At 37.7% G+C, this 15775-nt stretch overlaps 1 protein-coding gene across 1 annotated transcript in view; it reads right to left on the reverse strand.

Annotated features, from left to right (window-relative positions):
- Positions 1-500: 500 nt before the first annotated feature.
- The window catches only part of TRAP1 (TNF receptor associated protein 1), a 43732-nt gene continuing 28457 nt past the window's right edge, over positions 501-15775 (reverse strand). Inside the window, exons 17-18 of the mRNA XM_053695179.1 lie at positions 3881-3953; positions 501-2369 (exon numbers count right to left, since the gene is read on the reverse strand). Of these exons, the coding sequence (XP_053551154.1) occupies positions 2268-2369; positions 3881-3953 (175 nt within the window). The 3' untranslated portion in view covers positions 501-2267. The remainder of the gene's footprint in view (positions 2370-3880; positions 3954-15775) is intronic.

Raw genomic sequence — 15775 nt, forward strand, 5'->3', positions numbered from 1 at the left:
TTAAAATGCAATCTGAAAGAGGTGGACTTCAAGGTCTAAGAAATTAGCATATGAACCTCCTAGGTTAAGCTTTCAACTAAGAATACCAAGAGAACAAAGCAAAATTGGTGATAAAAGTAAATTGGAAAATTGTTTAAAATTACATGCTCTATCTGAATCATGAAAGTTTATTTTGGCCTAGACTGTCCCTTTAATTTTGAGAGGGGCCTGGAACCTCAATCACTTCCCAATGAAGGTTCATTTTACACCATTTTGTTTTTGGGGGAAACCCAGAGACATCACTAATAAACAGAAATTGCATTTTTAACCTCGGCAAGTGCCTTTCATTATGGATGCATATTAAAAGTGCAGAGAGAGATTATATACATATATACTTACATATATACACACATACATATGCACACCAATACTTATGTAGTCTTGATACATCATTTTTTTCTTTGTTTTGATTTTGCACAACAAATGTATTTCTGTAACCAACTTTAAAAAGGAAGGGAGTCTACGATATATCAATATCCTTTATTATCATTTTCATTTTACAGTCACAATTCTAGTAAAACACCTTCTCTTTAGATGGCACACAATGAACCCAGCGGCAGACATATTTTCTGGTGTCACATTGATATGAGCAATATTAATAAATTATACAAAATGTGATGCAGTCTTAAAGAAAAAAAACAAAAGTTTAAAAAAAAAAAAGTTTGTTATTACAATAATATATTTCTTTCGCATCTGCCCTTACAGATCTGGGGAATTCTTACAGGTTTTAATGAAAACGAACATTAAAGGGTCATAAAATGTCCCTATATAAAACAAGTCCCTTAATTCTGTTAAAGGGGTAAAAACCTGAACTAACCAATGCAGTTTGACCGTGTTAAAGGCTCACCTGAACATAAAAACCATGAGGTTACTTTTTTAAAGGGATTATATTTCTCTTAAAGGGAAAATGACAGCAACTATTGACTTAATCTTATATTAAAATATCATTGCAAAACCTGTACTCTACATTTGTAATTTCCTATATATATGGCCTGTGGCTTCCCATCTCCAATCTGCTGTAAAACACTGTATGCTACAATAAAAGGACACTAAATGACACTCTAACTTAGAGTTGCGGGTAAGATCTATGGGGTGGAATAGCATTTAATTGACTGCTCTGCCCATCTTGCCGAAGCTGGAATAAAAATTATAACTTAAAGGGACATGAACCCCCCCCCCCAAAAAAAAAAAACAACTTTCCAATTTACTTCTATTATCAATAAGCAGCTAGCTCCCAGCTCCTGAGTCTACCTAGGTATGCCTTTCAACATAAGATAACAGGAAAACAAAGCAAATTGGATAATAGCAGTAAATTTAACAGTTGTTTAAATCGAAACCTCTATCTAAATCATGAAAGAAAAATGTTGTTTCATGTCCCTTTAAAAAGGTAACATTTATTTTTTGTTATACTTTAGTGTCCCTTTATATAAAAGCCATATTTTCCTTGTGCTTTACTCTATGCACAAGTGCTTTTTACCCTGATATAGTAGCTACATACCCGCAGCTGATTAGATAATATTCTATATGTGGCACATACAGCGTTTCACACAACTCAAGGACAAGGGGCAAAAAGTGCAGACCAACCAAATCAACAGATACAAAGAATATAAGCTTAAAGGGAAAGCAAACACAAAATGCAGAACTATATAACATTATCTTAGCGGCACCTTTATAACTAATAAATTTCCTGATTTTTTTATCTCAAAGTTGGTTCAAAAGCGATTTGCGGGCATGCTGTATAGTCACTGTGAGCCCGATCGCGCCATTGAAGTGACCGTAGCTCGCTTCCGCTCTGGTAGAAAAAAATTAAAATCAGGAAATGCATAAGAGTTAAAAAGGTGCCGCCAAGATAATGTTATATAATTCTACACTATGTGCAGAATTATATAACATTATTTTGTAAGCTTACTGTCCCTTTAATAATGATAGTACAGATCAAGTTATACAGCACAAGGTTATGTTAATTGTTGCTGAATATGTCCCTTGTGACAAATCAGTAATGATACCAGTTTTAGCGTTGAAGGTTTGAAACAGTTTATTCTTTGAAGGCTTTTCTTTCCATAGGAAATAAGATACTATACTCTGATACATACAGGTAGTGGGAAAGAACCAATAAGAATGATTTAAAACGTAAAAAAAAGTGGAGCATATTTTAATTCTATTGGATACTGTAATTATTTGTAGTAACAACTCAGGGAGCAGGATTTGTACAAACTAGTTGGAGGGTGTCAATGCCTTTCCAGGGCTTTAGTCAATAACTCGTTAAGACGACCCACCATGGGTCGGGGGTCATCATTAAGTCCAGCTGCAATCATTGCATTCTCATAGATCTAAAGCGAGAGAAAAGATAGTTTAGTAGAAAAATCCAAAATTACTTTGCAATAACCCCCACTGATAACTAATACATTTAATTTCTATATAGCGTTTGTGTTGTTTCAAAAGAAATAAATTATATCTACCAAACCAGACATATTAAAGGGACATTAAACACTAAATAAATGCTAGATAGACTGATGCATTCAAACAAACGATAAGTCTTTAAATAACACGTAGATGTATTTTTTAAAGTTTCATTAGTTGTTTAAATATTGACAAAATAAGTAACATTTTAGTGTCTATAAAACAACGTGAGCTGCCATGTTGTAACTTAGGTTACCTTCTCTGCTGTGGCCAATTAGAGACAGTTATAAATAGGTCACTAGAGTGTGCAGCCAATGGCTGTGTGAGATATAACAGTGTTCTGCACTTCCATTTCTAACAGGAACTGAAAAGCTCATAATTTCCGATTGGAATTACAGGAAAAGGGGACAAAATAAATAATGAAAGTATACTGCAGACTTTTTTTTACATATGTGATTTATCATTTTATACCATCTCAAAGTGTTTAATGTCCCTTTAAAGTTTGCATTGAGGAAACTGACAGCAAGGATTCAAGCTCCTGCATTATATGCGCTCACAAAATTATCTTCAGAGATCCCAGCACAGATATTAAAGGAAAATGGTGCCCAAGTTTTTTTCTTTCATGATTCAGATAGAAATTGCAAATTTAAACAAATTTACAATTTATTTTTATTATCTAAATTATTACATTCATTTGGTATCTTTTGTTGAAAAAGCATTTCTAGATAGGTTCAGAAACAGCAATGCACGACTGGGAGCTAGCGACTGATTGGTGGCTGCACATATATACCTCTAGTTATTGGCTCACTTTATGTGCTCAGATAGTTACCAGATGTGCAGTGCTGCTCATTCAACACACAAGGATACCAAGAGAATGAAGCACATGTCAAAATAGATTCAATTGGAAAGCTGTTTAAAATTAGATGCCCTCAATCACAAAATGATTATTGTTTTAGCATTCATGTCCTGTTAAAGGGACATGAAACCCAAAAATTTGCTTTCATGATTCAGATAGAAAACGTTTCTAATTTACTTTGTTTTCATGTTATTCTTTGTTGAAGATATACCTAGGTAGGTAGTCTGCACGTCTGGGGCACTACATGACAGTAAATAGTGCTGCCATCTAGTGCTCTTGCAAATATATACTATTGTTGCAAAAGTGCTTTAGACACGTGTACACTCCTGAACTTACCTTCCTGATTTTCAACAAAGGATAACAAGAAAACAAAGAAAATGTGATACTAGAAGTAAATTGTAAAGCTATCCAAAAGATTTATCTCTAACATCTAATAAGTTAATGTTTAACAGTTTCCCCAAGCCTTAACTTGTATATTTTATTTCTCCAGCTCTGAGTGTCAGCTCTGCAGCCCGTTTCCAGGCGAGACCCTAATAGCATTTAATACCCTGATCGTACAATCTAAAGAGGGGGGAACCGACTCACCTGATCCAGCAGTAGCTTCGCCAGCTCCTCATCTGTGTCCTTCAGCTGCCCCAGTTTTTTGATAAGAGGATGTCTGAAAGAAAATATACAACAGTGTCACATTACCAGGAGTCTGTGCTATGCCCTCCTGAGCAGGTAACAACAAACTTTAGATTAAGCCTCGAGAACAGCTACAGACTTAAAAGGGATATGAAACCCGAAAACTGTATATTGTGATTCAGATAAAGCATACAATTGTAAACAACTTTCTTATTTATTTCTATTATCAAATTTTCTTCATTCTCTTGGTATCTTTTGTTGAAAAGCAGGGACATAAACTCAGGAGCGTGCACGTGTCTGGAAAACTAGATGTCAGCAGTTTGGCAAGAATGTTATCCATTAGCAAGAGTACTAGATGACAGCACTATTTCCTGTCATGTAGCGCTCCAGATCCCTACCTAAGTATCTCTTCAACACAGAATATCATGTGAACAAAGCAAATTTGATAATAGAAGTAAATTGGAAAGTTTTTTAAATTGTATGTTCTGTCTGAATCACAAAATATTTTTTTGGGTTTCATATTCCTTTAAGATTTCACAAACAGATTCTTAGGACAGGAAGACAACATAAGACCAAATACTAATAAATCTCTATTAAACCAAATGTAGCTTTTAGTCTGCAGATATTGTTTTGTTCCCTGTTAACCTAATGCTCTGACAGTTTACTGGAACAAGTTGTCATTCTGTAAAAGTAACTAAGTAACTATCTACTGTAAGAGAACTGTTAAAGTGAATGTCAACTTTCAAGAATGAGTGCCCGGTCTTTAAAAATCCTATTAAAAACAGGGGCACTTTCATTCATGAAAGTTTACACTTCACCCGTTTTGTTAAACTACTTACCTTTTCTTCTTTAAACCGGAGAATCTCCTGCCGCTCGTCTCTTCTTACGTCAGCAATGACGAATATGGCATCCTCCAATCACGGCTTTCCCCCCAGGGGAATCATTGCCTGAGGCAACGCCATGATTGGAGGAAGCCGGATTCGTCATTGCTGACGTTAGAAGAGACGAGCTGCAGGCGGGGAAATCGCTGATCCAGCTTGCAAGAAGGAAAGGTAAAACGATGAAATGTAAACTTTCATGAATGAAAGTGCCTCTGTTTTTAGTAATATTTTTAAAAACTGGGCACTCATTCGTGAAATTTTACCTTCACTTTAAGTGCTCTTTTTTCTGACTTAAGACACATTGGCCGCAGGACATATGAACATTGATATTTGCTCACTTATTAAAGGGACACTGAACCCAAATTTTTTCTTTCGTGATTCAGATAGAGCATGACATTTTAAGCAACTTTCTAATTTACTCCTATTATCAAATTTTCTTTATTCTCTAAGGCCTAGATTTGGAGTTCGGCGGTAAATGGGCTGCTAACGCTCCGCGGGCTTTTTTCTGGCCGCACCATAAATTTAACTCTGGTATCGAGAGTTCAAACAAATGCTGCGTTAGGCTCCAAAAAAGGAGCGTAGAGCATTTTTACCGCAAATGCAACTCTCGATACCAGAGTTGCTTACGGACGCGGCCGGCCTCAAAAACGTGCTCGTGCACGATTCCCCCATAGGAAACAATGGGGCTGTTTGAGCTTAAAAAAAACCTAACACCTGCAAAAAAGCAGCGTTCAGCTCCTAACGCAGCCCCATTGTTTCCTATGGGGAAACACTTCCTACGTCTGCACCTAACACTCTAACATGTACCCCGAGTCTAAACACCCCTAGCCTTACACTTATTAACCCCTAATCTGCCGCCCCCGCTATCGCTGACCCCTGCATATTTTTTTAAACCCCTAATCTGCCGCTCCGTAAACCGCCGCAACCTACGTTATCCCTATGTACCCCTAATCTGCTGCCCTAACATCGCCGACCCCTATATTATATTTATTAACCCCTAATCTGCCCCCCTCAACGTCGCCGACACCTGCCTACACTTATTAACCCCTAATCTGCCGAGCGGACCTGAGCGCTACTATAATAAAGTTATTAACCCCTAATCCGCCTCACTAACCCTATCATAAATAGTATTAACCCCTAATCTGCCCTCCCTAACATCGCCGACACCTAACTTCAATTATTAACCCCTAATCTGCCGACCGGAGCTCACCGCTATTCTAATAAATGTATTAACCCCTAAAGCTAAGTCTAACCCTAACACTAACACCCCCCTAAGTTAAATATAATTTTTATCTAACGAAATAAATTAACTCTTATTAAATAAATGATTCCTATTTAAAGCTAAATACTTACCTGTAAAATACATCCTAATATAGCTACAATATAAATTATAATTATATTATAGCTATTTTAGGATTAATATTTATTTTACAGGCAACTTTGTAATTATTTTAACCAGGTACCATAGCTATTAAATAGTTAAGAACTATTTAATAGTTACCTAGTTAAAATAATAACAAAATTACCTGTAAAATAAGTCCTAACCTAAGTTATAATTAAACCTAACACTACCCTATCAATAAAATAATTAAATAAACTACCTACAATTACCTACAATTAACCTAACACTACACTATCAATAAATTAATTAAACACAATTCCTACAAATAAATACAATTAAATAAACTAGCTAAAGTACAAAAAATAAAAAAGATCTAAGTTACAGAAAATAAAAAAATATTTACAAACATAATAAAAATATTACAACAATTTTAAACTAATTACACTTACTCTAAGCCCCCTAATAAAATAACAAAGACCCCCAAAATAAAAAATTCCCTACCCTATTCTAAATTAAAAAAGTTACAAGCTCTTTTACCTTACCAGCCCTGAACAGGGCCCTTTGCGGGGCATGCCCCAAGAATTTCAGCTCTTTTGCCTGTAAAAAAAACACATACAATACCCCCCCCCAACATTACAACCCACCACCCACATACCCCTAATCTAACCCAAACCCCCCTTAAATAAACCTAACACTAAGCCCCTGAAGATCTTCCTACCTTGTCTTCACCATACCAGGTTCACCGATCCGTCCTGAAGAGCTCCTCCGATGTCCTGATCCAAGCCCAAGCGGGGGCTGAAGAGGTCCATGATCCGGTCAAAGTCTTCATCCAAGCGGGGAAGAAGAGGATCTTCCATCCGATTGAAGTCATCATCCAGGCGGCATCTTCGATCTTCTTCCATCCGGAGCGAAGCGGCAGGATCCTGAAGACATCCAGCGCGGAACATCCATCCGGACCGACGACGAATGACTGTTCCTTTAAGGGACGTCATCCAAGATGGCGTCCCTCGAATTCCGATTGGCTGATAGGATTCTATCAGCCAATCGGAATTAAGGTAGGAATTTTCTGATTGGCTGATGGAATCAGCCAATCAGAATCTAGTTCAATCCGATTGGCCGATCCAATCAGCCAATCAGATTGAGCTCGCATTCTATTGGCTGATCGGAACAGCCAATAGAATGCGAGCTCAATCTGATTGGCTGATTGGATCAGCCAATCGGATTGAACTTGATTCTGATTGGCTGATTCCATCAGCCAATCAGAAAATTCCTACCTTAATTCCGATTGGCTGATAGAATCCTATCAGCCAATCGGAATTCGAGGGACGCCATCTTGGATGACGTCCCTTAAAGGAACAGTCATTCGTCGTTCAGTCGTCGGTCCGGATGGATGTTCCGCGCTGGATGTCTTCAGGATCCTGCCGCTTCGCTCCGGATGGAAGAAGATCGAAGATGCCGCCTGGATGATGACTTCAATCGGATGGAAGATCCTCTTCTGCCCCGCTTGGATGAAGACTTTGACCGGATCATGGACCTCTTCAGCCCCCGCTTGGGCTTGGATCAGGACATCGGAGGAGCTCTTCAGGACGGATCGGTGAACCTGGTATGGTGAAGACAAGGTAGGAAGATCTTCAGGGGCTTAGTGTTAGGTTTATTTAAGGGGGGTTTGGGTTAGATTAGGGGTATGTGGGTGGTGGGTTGTAATGTTGGGGGGGGGGGGTATTGTATGTGTTTTTTTTACAGGCAAAAGAGCTGAAATTCTTGGGGCATGCCCCGCAAAGGGCCCTGTTCAGGGCTGGTAAGGTAAAAGAGCTTGTAACTTTTTTAATTTAGAATAGGGTAGGGAATTTTTTATTTTGGGGGTCTTTGTTATTTTATTAGGGGGCTTAGAGTAGGTGTAATTAGTTTAAAATTGTTGTAATATTTTTATTATGTTTGTAAATATTTTTTTATTTTCTGTAACTTAGATCTTTTTTATTTTTTGTACTTTAGCTAGTTTATTTAATTGTATTTATTTGTAGGAATTGTGTTTAATTAATTTATTGATAGTGTAGTGTTAGGTTAATTGTAGGTAATTGTAGGTAGTTTATTTAATTATTTTATTGATAGTCTAGTGTTAGGTTTAATTATAACTTAGGTTAGGACTTATTTTACAGGTAATTTTGTTATTATTTTAACTAGGTAACTATTAAATAGTTCTTAACTATTTAATAGCTATTGTACCTGGTTAAAATAATTACAAAGTTGCCTGTAAAATAAATATTAATCCTAAAATAGCTATAATATAATTATAATTTATATTGTAGCTATATTAGGATGTATTTTACAGGTAAGTATTTAGCTTTAAATAGGAATCATTTATTTAATAAGAGTCAATTTATTTCGTTAGATAAAAATTATATTTAACTTAGGGGGGTGTTAGTGTTAGGGTTAGACTTAGCTTTAGGGGTTAATACATTTATTAGAATAGCGGTGAGCTCCGGTCGGCAGATTAGGGGTTAATAAGTGTAGGCAGGTGTCGGCGATGTTAGGGAGGGCAGATTAGGGGTTAATACTATTTATGATAGGGTTAGTGAGGCGGATTAGGGGTTAATAACTTTATTATAGTAGCGCTCAGGTCCGCTCGGCAGATTAGGGGTTAATAAGTGTAGGCAGGTGTCGGCGACGTTGAGGGGGGGGGGGCAGATTAGGGGTTAATAAATATAATATAGGGGTCGGCGATGTTAGGGGCAGCAGATTAGGGGTACATAGGGATAACGTAGGTGGCGGCGATTTGCGGTCGGAAGATTAGGGGTTAATTATTTTAAGTAGCTGGCGGCGACGTTGTGGGGGGCAAGTTAGGGGTTAATAAATGTAATACAGGGGTCGGCGGGGTTAGGGGCAGCAGATTAGGGGTACATAAGTATAATGTAGGTGGCGGTCGGCAGATTAGGGGTTAAAAATTTTAATCGAGTGGCGGCGGTGTGGGGGGAGCTCGGTTTAGGGGTACATAGGTAGTTTATGGGTGTTAGTGTACTTTAGGGTACAGTAGTTAAGAGCTTTATAAACCGGCGTTAGCCAGAAAGCTCTTAACTCCTGCTATTTTCAGGCGGCTGGAATTTTGTCGTTAGAGCTCTAACGCTCACTTCAGAAACGACTCTAAATACCGGCGTTAGAAAGATCCCATTGAAAAGATAGGCTACGCAAATGGCGTAGGGGGATCTGCGGTATGGAAAAGTCGCGGCTGAAAAGTGAGCGTTAGACCCTTTAATCACTGACTCCAAATACCAGCGGGCGGCCAAAACCAGCGTTAGGAGCCTCTAACGCTGGTTTTGACGGCTACCGCCGAACTCCAAATCTAGGCCTTAGTATCTTCATTTGAAATGCAAGAATGTAAGTTTAGATGCCGGCCTATTTTTGGGGAACAACCTGGATTGTCCTTGCTGATTGGTGGATAAATTCATCCACCAATAAAAAAGTGCTTTCCAGAGTTTTGAACCAAAAAATTGCTTAGATGCCTTTTTCAAATAAAGATAGCAAGAGAACAAAGAAAAAATGATAATAGGAGTAAATTAGAAAGTTGCTTAAAATTTCTGCTCTATCTGAATCACGAAAGAAAAAAAAATTGGGTTCAGTGTCCCTTTAAGATTGTACAAATTTCACAGGAAATGGTTTTAGGTTCTAGTAATTTAAAACAAATAAGCAGACGTGTTTACATAGGTAGATATTCATAACTCAAATTGTATTATTTAATTTAGAAATCAAAATTATGTGTGACTTGTCACAAGCTTGGTAGTTTAGATCAGTGCTTCCTTAAAAATCTCTTGGGTCCCTACAGGACGTGATAATGTTCTATGAGTGATGCGACTGTGTTTGTGTCTATATGTGTACATGCATCTTTTTTTCTAAAAGAAAAGGTGCCAGTACTCATTGATTTTTGATTGATATATTCTGCTCAGAAACTTTGAGAAAAGCAAAGGTTCAAGATTATTTACGTTTGATGCATTTTTGCAGCCCCCTCTTGTGAATACTTGTGTGTTTACATGATGATTACAAAAATTGCCTCCTATGAGTTGGCAGAGGTGGGGATACTGAGTACCAGTTAGTAACCCCACAAAAAAACAAAAACAATTATATATATTATTATTATATACTTTAAATAGCATCAACCAGGCTGCGAGTCAAAAGTTGAATACAGCATCCTCATCACGACAGCACTTACAGGATTTGCGAATAAAATGTAACATTTACAAAAAAAAAACACAAAAAAAAAAAAAACATAATTTATGTAAGAACTTACCTGATAAATTCATTTCTTTCATATTAGCAAGAGTCCATGAGCTAGTGACGTATGGGATATACATTCCTACCAGGAGGGGCAAAGTTTCCCAAACCTTAAAATGCCTATAAATACACCCCTCACCACACCCACAATTCAGTTTAACGAATAGCCAAGAAGTGGGGTGATAAGAAAAAAGTGCGAAAGCATATAAAATAAGGAATTGGAATAATTGTGCTTTATACAAAAAAATCATAACCACCACAAAAAAAGGGCGGGCCTCATGGACTCTTGCTAATATGAAAGAAATGAATTTATCAGGTAAGTTCTTACATAAATTATGTTTTCTTTCATGTAATTAGCAAGAGTCCATGAGCTAGTGACGTATGGGATAATGACTACCCAAGATGTGGATCTTTCCACACAAGAGTCACTAGAGAGGGAGGGATAAAATAAAGACAGCCAATTCCTGCTGAAAATAATCCACACCCAAAATAAAGTTTAATGAAAAAACATAAGCAGAAGATTCAAACTGAAAATGCTGCCTGAAGTACTTTTCTACCAAAAACTGCTTCAGAAGAAGAAAATACAACAAAATGGTAGAATTTGGTAAAAGTATGCAAAGAGGACCAAGTTGCCGCTTTGTAAATCTGATCAACCGAAGCTTCATTCCTAAACGCCCAGGAAGTAGAAACTGACCTAGTAGAATGAGCTGTAATCCTATGAGGCGGAGTCTTACCCGACTCAACATAGGCAGGATGAATTAAAGATTTCAACCAAGATGCCAAAGAAATGGCAGAAGTTTTCTGGCCTTTCTAAAACCGGAAAAGATAACAAATAAACTAGAAGTCTTTCGGAAAGACTTAGTAGCTTCAACATAATATTTCAAAGCTCTAATAACATCCAAAGAATGCAACGATTTCTCTTTAGAATTCTTAGGATTAAGACATAATGAAGGAACCACAATGTCTCTACTAATGTTGTTGGAATTCACAACTTAGGTAAAAATTCAAAAGAAGTTCGCAACACCGCCTTATCCTGATGAAAAATCAGAAAAGGAGACTCACAAGAAAGAGCAGATAATTCAGAAACTCTTCTGGCAGAAGAGATGGCCAAAAGGAACAAAACTTTCCAAGAAAGTAATTTAATATCCAATGAATGCATAGGTTCAAATGGAGGAGCTTGAAGAGCCCCCAGAACCAAATTCAAACTCCAAGGAGGAGAAATTGACTTAATGACAGGCTTTATACGAACCAAAGCTTGTACAAAACAATGAATATCAGGAAGAATAGCAATCTGTCTGTGAAAAAGAACAGAAAGAGCAGAGATTTGACCTTTCAAGGAACTTGCGGACAAACCCTTATCTAAACCATCCTGAAGAAACTGTAATATTCTCGGTATTCTAAAAGAATGCCAAGAAAAATGATGAGAAAGACACCAAGAAATATAAGTCTTCCAGACTCTATAATATATCTCTCTGGATACAGATTTACGAGCCTGTAACATAGTATTAATCACAGAGTCAGAGAAACCTCTTTGACCAAGAATCAAGCGTTCAATCTCCATACCTTTAAATTTAAGGATTTCAGATCCTGATGGAAAAAAGGACCTTAAGACAAAAGGTCTGGTCTTAACGGAAGAGTCCACGGTTGGCAAGAGGCCATCCGGACAAGATCCGCATACCAAAACCTGTGAGGCCATGCCGGAGCTACCAGCAGAACAAACGAGCATTCCTTCAGAATCTTGGAGATTACTCTTGGAAGAAGAACTAGAGGCGGAAAGATATAGGCAGGATGATACTTCCAAGGAAGTGATAATGCATCCACTGCCTCCGCCTGAGGATCCCGGGATCTGGACAGATACCTGGGAAGTTTCTTGTTTAGATGAGAAGCCATCAGATCTATTTCTGGAAGTTCCCACATTTGAACAATCTGAAGAAATACCTCTGGGTGAAGAGACCATTCGCCCGGATGCAACGTTTGGCGACTGAGATAATCCGCTTTCCAATTGTCCATACCTGGGATATGAACCGCAGAGATTAGACAGGAGCTGGATTCCGCCCAAACCAAAATTCGAGATACTTCTTTCATAGCCAGAGGACTGTGAGTCCCTCCTTGATGATTGATGTATGCCACAGTTGTGACATTGTCTATCTGAAAACAAATGAACAACTCTCTCTTGAGAAGAGGCCAAGACTGAAGAGCTCTGAAAATTGCACGGAGTTCCAAAATATTGATCGGAAATCTCACCTCCTGAGATTCCCAAACCCCTTGTGCCGTCAGATACCCCCACACAGCTCCCCAACCTGTAAGACTTGCATCTGTTGAGATTATAGTCCAGGTCGGAAGAACAAAGAAGCCCCCTGAACTAAACGATGGTGATCTGTCCACCATGTCAGAGAGTGTTGTAAAATCGGTTTAAAGATATTAATTGAGATATCTTTGAGTAATCCCTGCACCATTGGGTCAGCATACAGAGCTGAAGAGGTCGCATGTGAAAACGAGCAAAGGAGATCGCATCTGATGCGGTAGTCCTAAGACCCAACATTTCCATGCATAAGGCTACCAAAGGGAATGATTGTGACTGAAGGTTTTGACAAGCTGATATCAATGTTAAACTTCTCTTGTCTGACAAGGACAGAGTCATAGACACTGAATTTATCTAGAAACCTAAAAAGGTTACCCTTGTCTGAGGAATCAATGAACTGAATGGTAAATTGATCCTCCAACCATGAAATTGAAGAAACAACACAAGTCGATTCGTATGAGATTCTTCGAAAATGAGAAGACTGAGCAAGTACCAAGATATCGTCCAAATAAGGAAATAGCAAAACCCTATTCTCTGATTACAGAAAAAAGGGGCACCGAGAACCTTTGAAAAAAATTCTTGGAACTGAGGCTAGGCCAAACGGTAGAGCCACAAAACTGGTAATGCTTGTCTAAAAAGAGAATCTCAGACACTAAAAGTGATCTGGATGAATCGGAATATGCAGATACACATCCTGTAAATCTATTGTAGACATATAATGCCCTTGCTAAACAAAAGGCAGGATAGTCCTACAGTAACCATCTTGAATGTTGGTATCCTAACATAACGATTCAATAATGACAGATCCGGAACTGGTCTGAAGGAATTGACCTTCTTTGGTACAAATGAAGAGATAAAATAAAACCCCAGCCCCTGTTCCAGAACTGGAACTGGCATAAATACTCCAGCCAACTCTAGATCTGAAACACATTACAGAAATGCTGAGCCTTTGCTGTGTTAACTGGGACACGGGAAAGAAAAGAATCTCTTAGCAGGAGGCCTTAACTTGAAGCCAATTCTGTACCTTTCTGAAACAATGTTTCTGAAACCAGAGATTAAGAACGGAATTGATCCAAATTTCTTTGAAGAAAACGTAATCTGCCCCATACCAGCTGAGCTGGAATAAGGGCCGCACCTTCATAGGTACTTAGGAGCTGGCTATAGGTTTCTATAAGGCTTGGATATATTCCAAACTGGAAATAGATTCCAAACTGATACCGCTCCTGAGGATGAAGGATCAGGCTTTTGTTCCTTGTAAGGAAAGGAACTAAAATGATTATTTACCCTGGAAAGAAAGGGAAAGCAAAGATGACTTAGAAGACATGTCAGCATTCCAAGTTTAATCCATAAAGCTTCTCTAGCTAAAATAGCTAGAGACATATACCTGACATCAACTCTAATGATATCAAAAGATGGTATCACCAATAAAATTATTAGCATGTTATAGAATAATAATAATGCTATAAAATTATGATCTGTTACTTGTTGCTCTAAAGCTTCTAATCAAAAAGTTGAAGCTGCAGCAACATCCGCTAAAAATATAGCAGGTCTAAGAAGATTACCTGAACATAAGTAAGCTTTTCTTAGAAAGGATTCAATTTTCCTATCTAAAGGATCCTTAAATGAAGTACTATCTGCCGTAGGAATAGTAGTACATTAGCAGGAGTAGAGATAGCCCCATAACCTTAGGGATTTTTGTCTCAAAAAACTCTAATCTGTCAGATGGCACAGGATATAATTTGCTTAAACGTCTAGAAGGAGTAAATAAAGTACCCAAATTATTCCATTCCCTGGAAATTACTTCAGAAATAGCATCAGGGAGATAAAACACTTCTGGAATAACTACAGGAGATTTAAAAAACCTTATTTAAACGTTTACATTTAGAATCAAGAGGACCAGAATCCTCTATTTCTAATGCAAATAACACTTCTTTAAGTAAAGAACGAATAAATTCCATCTTGAACAAATACAAAGATTTATCAGCATCAACCTCTGAGACAGAAACCTCTGAACCAGAAGAACCATTATCAGTATCAGAATGATGATGTTCATTTAAAAATTCATCTGAAAAAAGAGAAGTTTTAAAAGACTTTTATGTATACTAGAAGGAGAAATAACAGACATAGCCTTCTTAATGGATTTAAAAAATAAAATCTCTTATGTTATCAGGAACACTCTGAAAATTAGATGTTGACGGAACAGCAACAGGTAATGTAACAGTACTAAAGGAAATTTTATCTGCATTAATAAGTTTGACATGACATGCAATACAAATAACAGCTGGAGAAACAGATACCAAAAGTTTATAGCAGATACACTTAGCTTGGTAGCTCCAGCACTGTGCAGTGACTTTCCTGAAGTAACTTCTGACTCAGTTGCAACGTGGAACATCTTGCAATATGTAAAAGAAAAAAACATATAAAGCAAAATTGATCAAATTCCTTAAATGACAGTTTCAGGAATGGGAAAAAATGCCAAAGAACAAGCTTCTAGCAACCAGAAGCAATAAAAAATGAGACTTAAATAATGTGGAGACAAAAGTGACGCCCATATTTTTTCGCGCCAAATAAGACGCCCACATTATTTGGCGCCTAAATGCTTTTTGGCGCCAAAAATGACGCCACATCTGGAACGCCGACATTTTTGGCGCAAAATAACGTCAAAGAATGACGCAACTTCCGGCGACACGTATGACGCCGGAAACGGAAATAGAATTTTTGCGCCAAAAAAGTCCGCGCCAAGAATGACGCAATAAAATGAAGCATTTTCAGCCCCCGCGAGCCTAACAGCCCACAGGGAAAAAGTCAAATTTTAAGGTAAAAAATGTTAAATTAAAATGCATTATCCCAAATATGAAACTGACTGTCTGAAAAATAAGGAAAGTTGAACATTCTGAGTCAAGGCAAATAAATGTTTGAATACATATATTTAGAACTTTATAAACAAAGTGCCCAACCATAGCTAGGAGTGTCACAGAAAATAAGACTTACTTACCCCAGGACACTCATCTACATATAGCAGATAGCCAAACCAGTACTGAAACGAGAATCAGCAGAGGTAATGGTAT

This window comes from Bombina bombina, chromosome 11 (assembly GCF_027579735.1).
Source record: "Bombina bombina isolate aBomBom1 chromosome 11, aBomBom1.pri, whole genome shotgun sequence".
Taxonomy (NCBI): Eukaryota; Metazoa; Chordata; class Amphibia; order Anura; family Bombinatoridae; genus Bombina; species Bombina bombina.